Below are 19,159 nucleotides of genomic sequence, written 5' to 3' on the forward strand. Positions count from 1 at the left end.
GGTGCACTTTTTCCCGCTTTTGCAGCGTTCACTGCGGTGTGTACAACTTGCAATTGTTGATGTACTCTGACAGCATTGCAGTGTGATTTGTATTATATTGTGTGAAGTGTCTTAATATGTATTTCTGTGGCTTGTATTACATGAATGTCCTTGTCTTGTCTTTTCTTATGTACATAATAAGCTTTATTGTGGTTTGTGTCAGTTATGCCGGAGGATGGAATATAATGCTGGAGAGTGAATAGTTATTTATATAGCAAACTTTGCACCATTTTGGAGACGTGTATACATACTTCTTCAAAGTGAATCATTGGGTCATTTCTTAGTCAAACTGCACACTGAGTGAAAGAGGCATAGAACTTGTGCTCACAAGTTTTTGTAGTGCCACCTGTGGGAGAGGACTGGATGTGTACCATAGAGTGCAAAAGTTTACATAGAGATGTTCACATCCTAATAGATGGTGCCACTGTAGTTTAAGCTTTGAGTATCCTGACGTTTTGACATTTTGCTCAACCTCTTGCAAACAGCACCAGATTTTCACTAGTTTTCAATGATCATTACGCGGGAGAAAAAGTTCTAACAAATTTTTTGGGGAGTTGAAATTTGATATCATAAGTCCGTCCACCTGCCCGCCCACCAGCCCTCCCAGCCATCCATCCATCATCAACAAAAGCACGCGGTCAGATTCATTCGTACCACTGGTGTTCAGCATCGTTCACTTCAAAAAGTGTTTGCTGTATTACGGCGCGATTCGAAAATTTTGTGATAGCCAGTGGTGCCGACCAATCACAGCGATATAAAATAAACATGCTGAATACCGGCCCTGAAGGTGAGATGCACGTTTTTTATGTGAGGTTAAAAAAAAGAATGCAGGACGATTACGAGTGTGTCATGCGAATGTTTAAGCCTTAGCTGTGGTGAGGGGTTAGGCATTTTTGCTCCCTATCTCGAGCTCGCCGAATCGTTTGGGGGTCTGAAGGTCCTGCTTTCTTCGTAGCATTTCAGTGTAGAGGATGTTTTGGTTTAAGCTAAGCTACTACGCTCCTCTCCGATGCTCAAGTGCTCACTGGCTTTCTAAGCATATAGTGGCACAGCCAGTGCACTGCAGTGTGCTGAGCAAGCCACCGCCGCCGGCGCTTCTGTTAAGAGCGCACAATGGCTTGGTGCTCTGCCAAATTCGCCGAGCACGCCACCCCCGTTGCAGGAGCTCCCGTCAAAAGATAAACAAACACATTGTGACGTTATTGGCACGCAGCATCTTGGCGCACTGTCAAGGTCTGCGCTGCGGATGGCACGAGAAACAGGAGCCCACTTTTAAGAAGCTAACAGTTAAAAAAAGTATAAAATCTCAATGGCAAAAGTGGGGGGTGTGTTTATTACAGGAGTAAATATGATAATCTTGTTCTGGTAGTTGCCCTGATTTCTCAATTTGCTTTAATGCCAGATTTTTCTACACTAGCATACTGATGTCCTAGTTGCACTATGTATTAAGCGCATTGATTTTTTTTACTTCCTAGATCCCGCATACTTGCAATTCTATGGTGATGACTTCCTAAGGTTGTTGATGCTGAGGTTTATCTTCTGTCATGTTGTCCTAAAACTACATCGAATGTTCAAGGTGAGTTTACTTATTCTTCTTATTTGTAAGTGAGCATAAAAGTGCATTGTACTTGTAGCTTTTTGAAAGGATGGAAATGCAGTCATATGTGAAGTGAACTTGTTTTGTAGCACATGTTTGTATAATACCCCCCCCCAACACACACACACACACATTGCTATGTACTTACTTGTGCCCAGTTCAGTAGAAGGATGTATTTTTGCCTTGTAGCTGTGGTATTTTCGGCCACAGTGTTTTAAGTTGCCAGCCATAAATATAAATTTTTTCACTTCAGTTCAAGTTGAAGAGAAACATGGCCATGTTTGAGCTCTTCTGTAAAAGTTTTTGCTGGCTTGTGCTAGCGTATTTGTGCACGTCTGAGAGAATTTGAGCCACTTGAGTGCAGGCTAAGTTTGCCTCGATTGAAATGCTGATAAATATCTTGGTTAGTATAACTATTTTTGAGGTTGTTTGAATCAAAGCAGTGAGCATTTTTTTTCTATACACTTTAAGGTGTAGAAGCATCTGTGCCAAAGCAGCAGTGGCTACTGGTACTACCAGTGATGCACTGATATGTGGTAGGCTTTTGAGGTCCTTTGGAACCAGGAGAGGTGATTGGAAATAGCTTTTTGTGGTTGTGTGTTTTTCATGGCAGAAATGAAGTGCAGGGCCTCCTTAACCAGTTCCCTTGCATTTGCATGCTGTTGCAATTGCTTGGACGAGGCATTTATGCTTGTTGTAATGGAATGAGGGTGTCCTGAAGGCACTGACAGTGTCAGCAAGAATTTGCGCCTGGCTTTTCTGTTCAGAGTACAGAACAATGCTTTTCTGAGTGAGAAGGAAAGTTTGTACCCCTACCACTTACTCTTTCTCTCCTCGAGGTTAAATTACTGCTCTTTCCTCATAACTGCATAGTGAAGCAGTGTTTTCGATCTAGGTCAGTGTAAGCAACAGAAAATATTACTTGGTTTTATTTTAGAGTCGGGGCTTTGTTTTACTTTAGCAAGAATAAAATTTGCTTGCTGCTTTCAGTTTTCAGTCATGAGTCAGATAATCTCCCTAGTTGTGGTAGTCCGAAAATGGTTAGGGTGTGTGTGTTTAAGAGTCGTAGTCTAGTAGTTTGCCAAAACTTCCTAAGTGGTAACATTTTGAAGGCTTGGCTCATGCTGCAGACAAGTGTTCTGGAACAATGTTGAAAAGATTTTGCGGCACTGCCATCAGCAGCAGGTTTTGTAGCATGAGCAGAAAGGTTTTAATCAAAAGTTTCATTTGTGCTAGTTGGGTTTGCATCACATAATTCCAGAAAAACAGTGCAGAAGATAAGACGGAAGAAAACACTCAAGCCATACAGGCACTGGCTTCCAAGTGATCTTATTTGTGAAGTCAAGCATGCTTGTATACCCAGAAGGTGCATGAAAAATAGGAACTCCTTCCAACTCGATACAGTGTAATCATGGAGCCATTGTCTTAGTAAAGATACACAAAACTTGAAACCATCCCAGGAAGAAGGTCACCATGTCATGCACCAAACGTAGTACACATTGAGGCAAAGTCGACCCCACCAGAAAGAGGGGCTAAAATCTGAACATTAGGAACCTAGCCTTGCTCAGACAGAGTGGTACAAATAAAATATACAGACATATACAACTAAAAGGTGAAATCTGTTAAAAATCCCGTCAGTTTTACTTTCAGACAAAGAAATAGCTTTCATAGAAGGATAGTTTAATGCCCTAGTTTAATTGACGTTGCTCTTGCAGCTATCTGTTTTTACTGATTTTAGATTGTTTGACAATTTTTTCATCTCTGTTTCTATTGTGGTCATAAAATAACAGTATGGCGATAATTCTGATGTTCTACATTTCGTACTCACTCCATACTTCTTGCATTGGACACATACTGGTGCATCTGTCAATTGTGAGCAAAGGGAACAAAGCACCATGGCTTACCATAGAAGCCTTTGGCAAAGTTTTGTGTCTACTGCCTATTTACCATATTTGTTTGAATGTAACATGAGCGTCGAGTTTGTGGGTGCAAAATGGGGGAAAAAAACACATAGAATTGTAACACGAGGGTCAACTATGTGTGCGAAAAAAAAAAATGGAAGTACACAAATTCAACGCAAAGAAAGCAGCCATATACATTGGAAAGTTGGGTAGAAGTTTATGAACCAAACTACTGCATCGAAAAATGGCTTTCACACACCCTTTCTATTTCAAGAGAGCTATAAAAAAAGATTATCAGATAAGACCAACACACAAATGAGCAGTGAGTGGCACTGCGCCATCACGACGTCGACCATGCACTTTAGAGGCCCAGCCCTAAAAATGAAACCTAACCCAGTCACTCAACCACGTGTGGGTGGCCGTTCTCAGCAGCATTTAAACGAATCATATTACACACAGGGCCATTGCAAAAATGCGTGGCAGCACACGAGTTCAGTGTCGTCATAAAGGGCATCAGATACCAATACCGAGGAAAGTAGCGAAAGTGCCTTTTCGCATGCAATAGCAACACCAAGTGTTCATGCACCCCATGCGGATTACTGCCGTTAGCATGCGACATCGATGGTGACATTGAGGGTGTCTGACAAACTTAACAGAACGAAACAAAACTATAACAAAATGAAGGTCTTTATGCGTTGTGGGGTCTATCCATTTCCTCCTGATGATGTGTCGAATTTGTGCTCGGTTCGCAAGTACGCTGTTTCCAGTGACTAGTTTCTAGCTGCTTCGCTGTTGCTTCGATATGTGAAGCGCTGTGCTGGTCACCTTGGTTGGATATATGGCTCGGAGCTTCCATTTTTTTTTTACTCCTCCATTTCCCGAAGTTGGGTGCCAACCTGCACGATGCATTAACGAATGTGTGAGTAAATAAGGCATAATATTCTTTTGTTTCAGTGTAATATTCAATTCTAACACATATAATATTATCATGGTGTAGTGACCGCAGTCCAGCAAGCAGGTTTCCGGCCAGTGCAAGGCTTCCAAACAAAGCTCTTTATTGGGCTGACCTGCGCCCACAAAGAACTGAACTCGATGGTAGCGGTGATAGCAACGAGCATGCTCAACGGCCATCGGAGAGCAGAATACCCACCGCTCTCGGACGTGCTCAATTTAAAGTAGGGGTGTGCGAATATTCGTGTTCGAGAAATGATATTCGTGAATTTCCGAATACTGTATTCGAAAATTCCCGAATGCTCGGCAGCGATTGTATACTGCGCCGAACTTCGGAAATTTGATTGTGGCAAAAGCGCAATATCTGGGAAAATTATTTGAATATAGAGTTTAAAGTTCTATGAAAACAATATAAAGGCCCTGTTCTCTTTCTTCTCCATCGTTTATCACATGGACCGATAGCATTGCGATGCCGCTAGGCTTGACCTTGTGCGCAATTCCGCAAGTGGGCTTTCCCACATACCACACGTGCTGCGAGCAATTGCAACGCGAAAGCGCGTTTATTTTTTTATCCTTCTGTAATATGTTATCTGATTAATGCCCACACCCATGGCATTCGTTTTGTCACCTTAACTCTCTGAGCGTGACCACCGCCATCTTGTTTTGGTCAACTACGCTATGCGGGAAAGCCTATTTGCGGAATTTCGCGTGAGGCTCCCGAAGGGGCGAGTCGAGGTGTCATAACAGGGCAAGCGATACTGTAGAAATCCCGCCTATTTATTGCATGGTGCACTGTAACCCATGCACCTCTTAAGTTGGCGTAACGGCAGGTGTGACAACGATCAGAGAGCCCCTGTCACAAAAATAACCTGGCCGCGTAGTTTTGGTTTCTGAGCTTCGCCACTCGCCCATGACAATGGCAACTGTCGGCCCGCGCATTCGCCAGTAGTCCAATCTCAGCACCGTGCCGCTTTCAGATGCTGACTGACGCGTCGTTGGTAAATTTTTTTTCCTTTTTAGAAGCAGTCTCACCATTCCGACGTCAATGTGCGTTCCCATCTCACTTATGTTCGCGATGTCTTCCAGCACGCCGAAACTCGGTGCTCGTCACGTGATTACAGGTGTTTGCACGATAGAGCCACCTCATAAGACTACCGCACTTTTGGTAGTTTTTTTGGGGGGCCGCGGGGCATTTTATAAATCGACCTTCGAATAACCTGCGGGCATTTATGTCAGTTCTTTGAACTCCGAATTAATGAGGTTTTACTAGCCATCATGTTATTTTTGTTTCCAGTCTTGTCATGTTGTGGATTTCATATTGCCTGACCACATTGCAGGTTGGATACTGTTATGCTGTTCAATTAAGTGGGATACATTTCTGTGCACGTCATGATTTTTTTTATACGGTGCTCAGGCAGTCTAGTTTCGTTTATTTCAGTTGCAAAGGCCATACACTATTTTGAAAAAATATATGAGCAACAATGTTTGCTCGTTTATCTGTTCTGAATTTATATTTTGTGCTGACCAGATATTTGATATTCGATTTAATATTCTAAGCCATTTTTTCTTCATATTCGTATTCGATTCGTATTCGAAAATTTCAATATTCGCACACCCCTAATTTAAAGCTGACAGCGATCTTTTGAGATACGGCGTGAAATGTAACCACAATAGCCTCAAACACCATAGAATCGGTTCCACCTGGCCGTGATCATTCGAGCTAAACCTGGTCACATCTTGCTTCACAAACGAAGTGATAAAGTCGCGTGCCAGTGGCCTTGAACATGAACAAATGACATGAACATTACAAAGCTTTGCGGCAATATTTGATTATATTGTGAAGGGTATCTTCACTTCTATTTTCGGTAAAAGAACTCACTTTACATTTGAATAAATATGGTATACTTAGTGCAAAGTAAGTGTTTAGAAGAAGGGCGCTACAGGTGATTGGTTTATATGCGCATTTCATTTAGCCTTTTTTAATCTGAGAGCATCATAGTGTATAACCAAAGAATAAAGTGAACAGTCACCAAGAATTTGTCTCGTTTTGAACAGCTGGTCAGGGAAGCGTGCTTTTATGCCACAAAGGTTATGCACACTGATATCACAGTTTGGACTCAAAAACTGAAAAAAAAAAAAACCTGAACACTACATTACTACCCTATGAACAGGTGCAAAGGCTGCACTTTTTTTTCCAGGTTTAAGGGCCAGTTTTCAAAGTGCAGCCCATACACGCGATGTGCGAAAAAAAAATTTTTTAAAGTAAAAACACGTCGATCAGGGAATGAGCGGCGTTTATTCTACGTTCAGTCGTCACTTGCAGAGTATTCCGACTCCAAGCTGGTGCTGTGCTCTGGTGCATGCTCATCCCACAAGAAGTCGTACAGCGTGTCTGTTGTCAACGCATAGTCGTTGTTCCGCGCTTCCATCACTTAGCTGTGCAGCTCTTCTTCCAGTTCCGGAAACTTGCACGGCTTGTCTCGGAAAGAGCGCTTTTTGCTGCTTGTGTTCCTCAATGCATCCTTTTGCACCATCGTCAGGTGCACTTCTCGGCCACATCGAATTTCCTGCCTGCTGCACATTTGCCGTGTTCTACAGCAAGTTCCCAGTCGTGTAGCTATTAAGGTTTTTGCCCATTGTATTTAAGATGTTTTCCCAACGGCCCTTACATGGATATTATTTTTTTTAATATTTCCTTGGGGAAAACAGGGTGCAGCCCATACATGGGTGTAGCCCTTACATGAGTTCATACAGTATGTCTTGACAGGCGCTGTCCTCACATGAAATCAACATATATGGCATGAGGTAACTGGGAGAACGTACAGTAAAAGCTTAATGTGAGTTTCACGGGAATGCCAATGCAGTTCGAATTAACTGAAGTTTGAACTAACCAAAATGATTAGAATATGCGGTACATTGCTATTCGGAAGCAGTCGGGTAGTTATGTTACCCTATTTTATTATTGTAAAATATTCAGTCATCATCTTTTGCTTTTTTCCCAGAAGGCAACAGCCAGCACCCTCTATTCTGAAGACCAAACTTATTTGAAGGCCTCTTTTTTGCCTTCAAAACTCAAGAGGCGGGCAGCGTTCAGTGCCTCCCAGCTTGCGCAGCGGAAGGCTGCACCGGAGGCTTGAAGGGCGTGCAAGCGTGTGAACATGGTCGCAAGGCTGGAAAATCGAACAGCATGCGACTGTGATGCAGCTGCCACTTTTCTATCAAAACATTAGTGCAACCTCCGCGACTCACAAATTCACACTTGCGAGTTGTAGACGCTGCGCAACCACTTAAGTTGAAAAGCAGAAGTAGACAGGATGGCCGCACTTACATGGCCCATTTTTCAGTCTTCCGACCCCGTGTCGCAAACTGCCAAACCATCTTTTCGGGTTTTTCTTTTTTTTTTGCTTTTTGTCAATGTCCTTTTTCGAGAACACACTGACGTCGACTTCACGCATGGTTTCAATCTTGTCTTGAAGCATTTTGGTGTGATAATTACTGCAAACAGACAACATTTCTAAGCCACTGTGCTGTGGCACGCCGCTTAGGTTGACTGCTATGACTTCAACCAAGCGCATGGAACGCACACTGCGGCGTGATGTAACCCAATGCCACATAGCTGGCAATTCTACCTCTGCATGGCACTCTATGTAGCCACCGCCATGACTCCACCACGCCCCTTCTGATGGGTTAATTGCCATGTATGCAATTCTTTTTCTACATAACATTCATAGATTCCTGGGAGTCTTCATACCACTCCTGGCATGGTGGTGCAGCGGTTAAGTGATGTGCCACTGCACTGGAATGGCAGTTGCTGCCACCGGTGGGACTTGTGCGATCCGGGTTGTTTCGAGCAACCTCGCACGACCAATTATTAATTTAACCATGTCCTCATACTACTCTTGGTGCAGTGGTGCAGTGGTTAAGCTGTGTGCCACTGCCCTTGGATGGCAGGTGCTGCCACTGGTGGGACTTGTGCAATTCAGGTTGCCCTGGGCAACCTCGCGCGACCAATCATTGATTTAACCACCACCTGCCAGGTTGCATGAAGACACTATCTTTTATGGGTACCATTGAGTGTTATCTCTCTCTCGCACACGCACACATGCATGCACGCACGCACAGAGAGAGAAAGAGGAGGGAGAGAGCGAGACAGACAGACAGGCAGAGAAAGAGAGAGAGACGGGTTTTCACTCAATGGGGCAAGTAAGGCTTACGCCTTAAAAGATGCGCAGCAAACATATGCTAAAGCTTCAATTCGTTCGTTTTGCGGTGTTGTGCACAACTGCGTGGCTTCGAATTCGGAGTACCAGTGATGCTGCGACGCATCTGATTTTTTGTATCTTGCCGCTGGTCCCGTCATTCATCACTCAACAACAAAAGCTAACACAACAAGCTACTGAGGCCTTCGAGACCAACAGCCAGGTACAAAATTTCGGAGGTCATGGATAGTTGCCGCCACCATGTTGCCACTATACTGCAGCTAATGTGGAGAGAGAGAGCCTCCCCCATCTCCATCTATCCAGCCTCCTTCTACATTGCACGCATACTTTACCCTCTCCACATCTCTAAAGAGGCAAGGCAGCGCCTTGCGGGAATGTTGCTTGGTTCGTCATGAGCCCAGGCCGCCGAGGTGTGGCGGCACGTAGTTCAAATTATCGGTGGCGCAACCCATTCATGTTCAAATTAACAGGCTATATTTTATATACGATCCATTGGAGTGTGGATGGACCAAGCTGTACAGTTTGAATTATTCAGAAATTCAAATTAATGAGGTTTGTATTAACGAGCTTTCACTGTAGCACTTGTTGATGGGCTGGCAGCGGTACTTGGTTATGAAGCTGCTCTCATTGTATTGAGTCATATCACACTAGCAGGATGCGCTGTTGTGTGAGTTGGTTCTTATCGAATACAGGGAGATGGGTTAACGCAAATGAGACACTCTCAAGAGAGATGGGTAAAACATAGGGCAAACAGGCCACTGTATCAAAGTACACATTGATGAGCTTGAGTTGTCAATTCAAAACAAGGCGGTCTCACTTACCAATGCATTGCTTGCCACACAAATATATAATACTCCGCTAAATGTTGCTAAAGTTCTGCACAAGTGTGAAAATAAAGCGTGAGAAGTTCTCTAATCACTTTATTAGGAAGTAAGGTATAGACTGTGTCAGCGACATGTCAGTCAGGCTTTATAATTGTGAAGTGCATTTCTTCGAATACACGCTGATGGTTCTTTTTGTTTCTGCATTGTTTTCTCTTTTTTTTTTTGGCTCTGAGACCCTTCTGCGTCTGTGCTTGCAATGTATGTATACAGTAGACTCCCTTTAAGACAAACTTGAAGGGACCATAAAAATTGCTCATCTTATCAGGAGTTCATCTGAACACAAGTACCCCTAAAGACCTGAAAGACAGGGGTTCTCTGCTGACCATGGTAGTTGCATTTTCATGGAGGCGAAATGCTAGAGGCTTGTATACTGTGCGATGTCAGTTCACCTTAAAAACCCCAGGTGGTCGAAATCATCCGGAGCCCTCCACTATTTCATCTATCATAGCCTGAGTCGCTTTGGGACGTTAAACCCCATGAACCAGAAACTAAACCAGAAGTGCCCCTAAAAAAAGATATGTGAGCATGCTAGGTATGTCCATATATATGTTAAATGAAAACAAAGAATAAAATATCCTTTCAGAGAGAGAATAATTGCAAACGGAGCATTTATTTTGCACTATGGATGAAGCGAGCTGAAGACTGAGAGCATGAAACAGGCTCGCATTATCCGCGAAAGAGGCTATATGTAAGAACTTCGATCCATTCGAAAAGAGAATTGCGAAATTAAAGAAAGAAGGCTTGGTTTTATGTGAGGAGCTAAACTTGGTTGCGCTGAAAAAACAGGTGGACAGGGCTGAGGAGAATAGTTTAAGAATCTTCTTTTCAGTTAAAACACATAAGCAAGGACTGCCCTTTCGAGCCATTGTTTCTGAGCAGGGATCCTGGCAAGGGTTGCTTTCAAGGTTCATGCAAAAACAACTTAAGCTTCTAACAGTAGTTGATCCCTTTAGGGCCAGGAATGCGATGGAAGTGGTTGATTACCTAAAAGAGCTGCACGAAACACCATGTGGTAACTTTGCATTCTCTATTGACATAGTAGATTTGTTCTACAGCATTCCACAGCCACAACTAATCGATGCTCTCCGTGACCTCATAGAAAACGGGGGCGCGGTAGACTTCCAGAACGCTTGTGGTTTGTCAGTAAACAGTTTTTTGGAATTGCTATCCTTTTATTTGAAAGCAACTGTGGTGTGTTTCAGAGATGACTATTTTATTCAGAAGGATGGAATATGTATCGGGTCTTGTTTAGCGCCTATGCTTAGTGATATATTCTTAGCCCATTGTGACAAGCCCATTGTGACAAGCGCATTGCTAAGGGTTTAGATAAGAGTGTTGTGAAATGTTTCAGATATGTAGACGATTATCTGGTGATTGTAAAGTTGAATAGCCTCCAGGAAAGTGCCTCTTCTGTATCTGGTATTTTAGATGTTTTTCACAGATGTGCAGATGGGCTTAGGTTCACTCATGAACTTCCAGTGAATGGCACTATCCAGTTTCTAAAAGTGTCCCTTTGCGTCACGGGTGAGCGTACGTGCTGGGCATATAAGCCGAGATCCAAAAAACAGGTTTTAAATTATGCTTCGGCTCATTCGAAGGTAGTGAAGCGCGGCATTGTGATGAACAGCCTGCGTGCGGCTCTGCAGAAGTCGTGCCCGCATAACATGGAAGCCAGTCTGCAAGAGCAGGTTGACCGTTTGGACAAGGCGGACTACCCTCTAGAATCGGTTAATGCGGTGGTCGAAGCTTTACTACGGGAGCTTGGTGGTGTCAAAGGGAAGGCAGGTGAAGAAAGGCTTAAGCGGCGGGTCGCAATCCCGTACGTCCACAGTCTATCCCACCGCCTCAAAAAAGTTGCCCAGAAATGTGGTGTTGGTGTTCTGTTGACAGCCCCTGAAAAGCTGGTAAGATTATGTTCAGCAGTCACAGAAACGAAGAAGCCGTGTTGCAGCAAAAAGCACCAATTGAAGTTTGTAACCTGCCTAACGGGAGTGGTGTACACCATTCCACTTGCCTGTGGCAAGGTATATATAGGCCAGACCGGAAGGTGTGTCAACGACAGGATTAGAGAGCATAGAAGGGATGTTTCGTCACAGGCCGGTGGAGCTGAATTGGTGAAGCATTGCAGAAGTTGTAAAGGCTGTATCCCAGTATATGACGCTACGTCTGTGATGCATGTGGGAGCAGACAAAAAAGAAAGGGAAATTATTGAAGCCTTTCGTATTCAAGAAGCGGGCGACATGTGTGTAAGCACTCCCTCCCTGGCGTTGGCAGAAAAAGAGATTGTTTATCTGCGCAACCCTATGCCTTGCAGGAGAGGGGAGGGCGTAGTTAGACCTGATGCGGATGACGAGGCACCTGCGTGTGCTCACTGATACATATTTATGTCGTACAAGTGTCCAGTAAAGACAGTTGAAGTCTAGCGGGTGTCCTGTGTGTGTGTAGCTTGGTGTTGTGTCTGTTTCTTACCGCTAAGAATATGATTCCTTTAAGCCGTTACCAACTAGCCCAACTTAATGTTTTAATGAAGCCTCCTGTACCTTATGGATTAAAAAAAAACTATTTGCTTTAGCCGTGACTGTTCATAATGAGGAAGGTGTGCGTGTAACCTAGTGCTTATCAGTGCTGCAGCTCTAATACATAACCTTTGTCCACAAAGTTCCGAGACTGTCCATTAAAAAAAAATGCGTTTTAACATTGAAATCATATGCGCAGCACCCCTTCGATATAGTCTCCCTTGCAGTCTATACACAGCTTCTAACGCTTCTTGAGGTCTTGGAAACAGTTGGAAAATGCTTCTTTTGGCAGGGCTGTCAGCTCCTTTGTCGTGCCGTCTTGAATGGCCTCCACTCTCCCCATCCAGCGACCTTTTGGGGCTCTCTTCATACGAGGAAACGCAAAAAAATCTCATGGGGAGAGGTCAGGCGAGTATGGCGGATGGGGAAGTACAGTAATGCTGTGCTTGGCGAGCCTTGAGGCCTTGCTTGTGCTTGAGGCCTTGCGTTATCGTGTAGAAGGCTCCATTGTACAGATGCCATAAGTCAGGGCGACGGCGTCGCAGTGCATCACGCATGTGTTGGACCACGCGGACATAAAACTCTTGATTCACCGTCTGCCCTTGTGGGACGAACTCGTGGTGTATGACACTCTGGAATGGAAAAAGCTATCAGCATCGTCTTTGTTTTGGTCTTCTGTCGCCGCACCTTTCTCGACGCCAGAGAGCGTGTGGACCGCCATTCCGCACTCTGCCTCTTTGTTTGAGGATCGTATTGAAAACACCGTTTCGTCTTCAGCAATGATGCTGTCGACGAATGCAGCACCCTTCTCTGCCTCGGAGAGCAAATCAGCGCTCACTGATGCCCGTGTGTCCTTCTGGTCCTGTGTGAGGGAGTGCGGCACAAGTCTGGCATTCAACTTTCGTTTCCCCAAGTTCTCACGCAAAATTTGGTGGCATGTTGTCTTACTAATGTCGAGAGAATCTGATAGCATGCGGACTGTAATGGTGCGGTCTTGCTGTACAATTTTCCTGATCCGAGCCACGTTGTTTTCATTCCGTGAGGTTGAAGGGCGCCCCTGCCTTGTGTCGTCCTCTACCAATGTTCTCCCCGAAACAAACCTCTTGTGCCATTCGAAAACTCGCGCCCACGATAATGTCTCGTTGCCGTAAGCGTCACGAAGGAGCTCATACGTCTGTGTGGCTATCTTGCCAAGCGCCACACAAAGTTTTAAGTTTACACGCTGTTCGAGGTGGACATTTATCTCTCCACATGTACACTCAATGCGCAGACGACTAGTGACCGTATTTTTCTACATGTTGTGCCATCTAGCTGCTGCCTTAGCAATTAACATAAATAGCTCAGGTTAGCCCGAAAAGATGGCGCTACACATACACACCAACAATTGTTTTGGGGAATCATTTCTAGAGAAGAAAATAAATCAGTCTCGAAACTTTACGGACAAAGGTTGTAGGTGTTTCTGCTGCGAGGTATTTTTTTCTTGCAGGGGAAGAGGGAAATTTATTGTTTATTGAGTGATTAAGTAGTTCAGATATCAGGTGCAGTCGAGCCCACTTAACGGCCACAGTTATAGCGAACGTTCGCTTATTAAGAACGAGGGTGGTGCTACCATCAAAGTATGCATTGGGGCAATGGGACTGCGTCTAAGATACAGCGAACAACCATGACAGCGTAACTCAGTTGTAACAAGTGGAGGGGCACTGCAAATTCGACCTCGCACTCGAAAAACCCGCGAATCTGGTAAGCACAGAGTTTGAAGAGTGCCTCCGATTCCCTGTGACACCTGTCCTCGGAATGAATGGGGTGGCTAAAGAATTTGATTGGAAAGGCAAGGCATTATTGCCAACAAAACAGCACAGTTTTACCATATGGTGCCGTCAATAACGAATACCTTGAAAGGTGACATCTGCACTGGTGGAAGGCACGCAGGCTTTCGCAGTAACATGCGTCTGTGCACGCAGAAGAGCCGCAGCTGCTGCCAGCGGCTCTTCTTTTGCATCGGCAAGTCTAGCAAACTGTGATACTTTGGGAGGTGCGCTTTCATATGCTACAGGCCAAACACAAAGGCTAGCATAATACGTTGGTTTTTGTTTTCATTCGTGGATCATGCAACCAGGCATAAGTTTCATAAGGGCAATGCATGATTTGCTCATGGAGTGGCTTTTTGAATGCACCCATGTCATGGCGACAAAAATAATAGCTTCGGCTCGTTCTTGATAACTTTGCGACACACCACTAGTTGCTCTTCTTGCCACCAAATGAAAAGTGCAGTATTCAGCTGCCGGACATATGCTTCATTCACACGCTGAAGATGTCCCCGCATCAGCGCTATATACAGTGCATGCTGATAACAGTTGACACCAGGTGGCGACATTCCTGGTAGGATATCTTCGTTTGCTGCTGTAGGAATTATTAAGGCCGTGTGGATGGGACTTGCAACAGAGTGCATTAGAAATTGCTTCCCTAAAGCATGGTTTACGAGCCAAGAAACGACTGAAGACGTTGAAGATACGTATGATTAGACATGTGGATTTGTAACAATGCATTGTTGATGCACAGGTGGCCGGACATAAGTTTGCCTAGGAGGCTTTTGTGAGCTGTGGATCATGACGGCGACGTTCCTCCCCCCCCCCCAAATTTATATGTTCAACTATTTTATAGTCTGCGTATATGAACATGTGGCAGCCACTCTTCTTGTGTTAGTCGCTGGTAGAAAAACAAAATTGTTCTGTTTGGGCTGAGCGAGAGCGACTGCTGGCTCTGATGCTGTATGCTCAGTTTTTTTGTTTCAGTTCTCTATACCATTCATGCTTGGTTAGCAGAAAGAGCAGGGCTTCAAAAAGAGCACATCAGGGGTGTTGTAAACTAAAGGGCCAGAAAACGGCTTTTTGTTAAAACTTGATATCAAATATTAGCTCTCAGGCACTGCCCAAGTCAGTTGAGGAATTAATTAGTTAAGCAGCAAGTGAGTTATGAATTGCTTGGGTCTATGCTTGCTGCTTTGCAGTATAGCTTGTGCTCATGTCGGAGCCCTTCATCAAAACCGTGCTTCTTTCCTTTTTTTCTTTCTTGCTTTTACTATTTGATAAGCTCCTACACCTTGTTGCTACAGTTCCTCATGCTCTATGTCTCTTAGCATCACAATCTCTTGCAGATTTTTATGTGGATAATGCAGCACTCTCTCTCTATGGTCCCTTCTGTGATCTTAGAATTAGAGTAGAATACTGTTTTCCTTCCACTTGATTTTCACAGTGTGTGAGCAGCAGCGCAGGCTCATATGAATTGGCTTGCTTAAAGCCAGGATCAAGCTTCTAGCCAATGCCTCAAGCCAGCAATTATTGAAACCAAGGAAAGCATGGGGGGAATTGTTTTCTGTTGTGTTTATTAAAGGGGGAATGAAATGAGTTAGATAGGAGGTAATTTTACAGAAATTACAAGAAAAGACAACCAAGAAGACAACCACATGTCACCAGTGGGATCCGAACCAATGACCTGCATGCATGTATGTACATTTGACAGCAAAAATCTCCAGGACACATGAGCGGCAAATGAAGCTGATAGGTCTGCTTTTAGCCCATGGCTTGAGACCACTCTTGTGGAGGTGAAAGTTGGACCCACGTGCACTAATGTGCGGTAGTCAAATGTGGTGATCTTTGGCAGACATGGCACCTATACTCCGTTTGTACATAGTGTGCACACTGCCAAGGCTCGTGCACCTCTTGGTTCCGGTGCGTCTGCGCTTGAAAAGTAGACAAGCATTTTTAACTGTGACAAGGCTGAGGTATCGTGACTGGCAATATCCTGCTCTTTATTTTACTTTTTTAAGGACATTTTTGCAGCCACTGAGAAGTGCATGTGGCCTTCTGGTATAGCGGGCTCCCCAATGAGACGTAGAACAGTAATGTTTTGCCAGAGTGATCAAAACCACATGTTCTACACTGTTAGTGCATTCAGAATTTCTAAAGCCTGCCAAAGCATCCCTTAAAGCCTGGTTCTGCTTGTCTTCTGTGATAAAAATTTATCTCGAAAAGTCGAGCTATGCTGAGTGTTTCTGATAAAAAAGATCAGGCTTTAAAAATTTGCTTGTCCTCTTCATGAGAATGAAACTCAAGTTGTATGCTTGGCAGTCATGTAGAGTACTCAGCAGTATGCATTCTTTGTACATAACTAATGAATTAATGTTTGAAATACTGAAATTTAATAAGTCATTGAAAAGGCATGAAAAGTTATGATTAAGAAGATGTAGAGCATCAAGAGGAACAATGAACAGCACCATTTCCAAAAAGGTGGCTTTGTCCTGAACATTTTGTTCATACATTGAACATTGCATGTAAGCCCCGGATGAAATCAAATCTGATCTGTTTCCTTTTACAACATGGTGGTATAATTGAGTGTCCCAAGGTTATCTAACTGAGCAGAACCTGTTATGCTGGCAATAAAAAAAAAGCAAGTAGTAAGATACAAGGCACAAAACAATAAAGTGTTCATCGCAGTTATACAACAACATCCTTAATTTCCTTTGAAAAAGCTGCAAGTACACTTTTTTTTTATTTTACAAGGCAACTCATTTCAAAATGATGTGGCTAAAAACTGCAGTCTGAATTTTGCACAATTGTTATGTGTCCTGGGTAAATTGTGGCAAAATGCAAAATGTGCAGTATTAATGTTCAAGAGCATATATTGCGGAAAAATGTTGAGGTGAAACATGCAATGATAAACTTTAAAGAAATGTACAGCAGTATTAAAATAAAATTTGTAGCTGAGGTGAAATATTAAAATAGAAGGGTATAGGAAAGGAAAGAGAAAATCATGCAGCAAAGATGCCTGAGGCTGCTTGCAAATTTAATTCTTAGGCCTTCACTATGACAACTCTTTGACAACTTTGTTGCGTAGAAAATTAACAATCCTGTTTTATAGTGATAAAACAAATACCTGTGGTGCTACGCAAAACTGGGGAATACTGATAATTCAGTTGTGGAAACTGCTGCAAAATATGCTCTGAAGTTTGTTTACAGTGCTGTTACCTAAGGTTTTTGAAGGTTTTGGTTTAGCTTGCCTGTGAGCTTGGTGTTTATTCTAGTTACGGCTTCATAGGAAGTAATACTTGTATTCCTTAAGGCATATACCTTTGTCGCAGTGCATTGAGCTTCACCATCTTTTGTGGGAACTGCTCTGTCACTGGCCTTTTTTCCCTGCACAATGGTACTGCACAGCAAATGGCACTTGCACTCTGTTGATCTATGTGCACAAGTGCATTGGCTGAATATTGTGCACACTATGGTTGGCCAGACTGGCTCTTCACTATTTCTACATTTACTTGGATTCGTATCCTCAGTCCCATTTTTCTATTGTCTTTTTATTTTTATTTCCAAGGTGTTTCTAGTTCAGGATGAAAATATTTGTTGAAATTTCTTTGGTTGATCGAGGATTCCTACCCCCCAGTGCCTAACATATTTGAGAATGACCCCTTTTTTTCCAGATTTGCAGCACTTGGTTATGTGGGTAGTCATCACAGTTTGCTCTTTGGTGGCACATGTGATTTGGTTTGCTGTTGGATTCTCCGAATCTGGTTCTTGTTTCTTTTACCATAGATTAAGTATTCGGTGGGGGACCCAGAGAACTTGTATCAGAGGATGCCTCAGGCAGCCATGGGCACGCCTCCCTACCAGAGCCTGCCGGTATTTGCGCTTTTCTCTTGCGTTTGCCTCCTGCTCGTCTGGCCTGAGCAGTTATTGCGAGTGCTGCATTTGCTTTTTTTGCAAGGTTTTTTTTTTCTTGCAGCATGTGCCTTGTTCTTTTTTCCACTGCACATTGGGTTTTCTTCACTTTAGCTGTGAAAAAGCTGATGCATGCTGTGCTTTGTTATATCATCATAATGCACCTCTATAAACGAAGGAAGCATTCATGAGCAGCTGCATGTCCCATCATGCTTTTTTATTTTGCTTGATTGAAGGTGCTCTAGTGGGAAAGATTTCTACAGATTGAATTTTATTTTGAGCTGTAATTTATGCATTATTCCTGGCTTCAAACATTTTGCCGTTTGTGAGCAATGAGCACGAACAGTTTGTGAGAGCTTGGAGAGACCCCATGCCTGTTTTTATTTGTTACTGTCATTACACATGTTTGTAAAACATGGCTGTAGCTGAATGAATGTATATCTTTCATCGCTTTAGTTTCAAGATTGACTTAATGTTTGCAGTTGTTGTGCAACTTCATGTTTGTACATGCAAGCAATGTGACATCTCATAGTTATTGATGTTATTTGGTAGAACATGGCAGAGTAAACTGAAGTTGATCTGTATCAGTGGGTTACTGCGTTGTGATTACAAAGAAACTACGTTCACCGAAAACCGAGCTTTTATAAGCTAGAAGACAAAAAAGAAACTAAATACAGGTGTTGCTGTCACCGGCTGATTTCGCAAGTAAACTGCTGGCATTGACACTGAAAAATATTTTTGTTGTGGATCTCGGAGGCTAGGCTACACTGCTTTCGCTTAGTGACAGCCAGTCTTTTCAGTGTGGATGTCAAGAGTGAATCGAGCTGCGGGAGAATTTTGAAATTCAATTTTCTCAGCCATAAATGTGTCTTTTCTTACCAGAAAAACTTAGACACAGCCAGAAGGAGCCAGATAATCAACTTTTACTGAGAACAATAATTGGAGGGAGTTTTCCTCAGTATCACTTTAAGTGCTGATCTTTGTCATGAGGAGGATGGACATTAAGTCTGAACAACGAATGAACGTTATATTTTATATTAAGGTAAGCCAGGTATTCACGGGCACAGCAGCTTTTATGTGATGTCTTTGATAGTGAAGCTTTATTTCAACCTGAGAAACAGCGCGAAAGATGGGACAAAAGGAAGACTGACAACATGAGCACTGACTTTCAACTGGTGGTTTTATTTCAGAAGGCACGAAAATATAGGCTTCTAGCAGCTTGAAAACAGATCCAAATGGAAAAGGCACAGCTCAGCATACAATGTAGAGTGGGAAGGCACGTGCCCAGCTTGGCTGCTAAAAACTTAGTAAAGGAAAAAAACCAAAACAATAAA

The 19,159-nt window shown here is 43.4% G+C and overlaps 1 protein-coding gene across 4 annotated transcripts in view; it reads left to right on the forward strand.

Moving 5' to 3' along the window:
* The window catches only part of LOC144114968 (protein SCAI), a 63,041-nt gene that overhangs the window by 37,260 nt on the left and 6,622 nt on the right, over positions 1 to 19,159 (forward strand). For 2 of the 4 annotated variants that reach the window (XM_077649045.1, XM_077649046.1), the window contains exons 12-13: positions 1,515 to 1,615; positions 17,700 to 17,786. In XM_077649045.1, coding sequence (XP_077505171.1) covers positions 1,515 to 1,615; positions 17,700 to 17,786 — 188 coding nt within the window. The remainder of the gene's footprint in view (positions 1 to 1,514; positions 1,616 to 17,699; positions 17,787 to 19,159) is intronic. The other 2 variants (XM_077649047.1, XM_077649048.1) reach the window with 1 other exon arrangement.

Source organism: Amblyomma americanum, chromosome 1 (assembly GCF_052857255.1).
Source record: "Amblyomma americanum isolate KBUSLIRL-KWMA chromosome 1, ASM5285725v1, whole genome shotgun sequence".
Classification (NCBI taxonomy): Eukaryota; Metazoa; Arthropoda; class Arachnida; order Ixodida; family Ixodidae; genus Amblyomma; species Amblyomma americanum.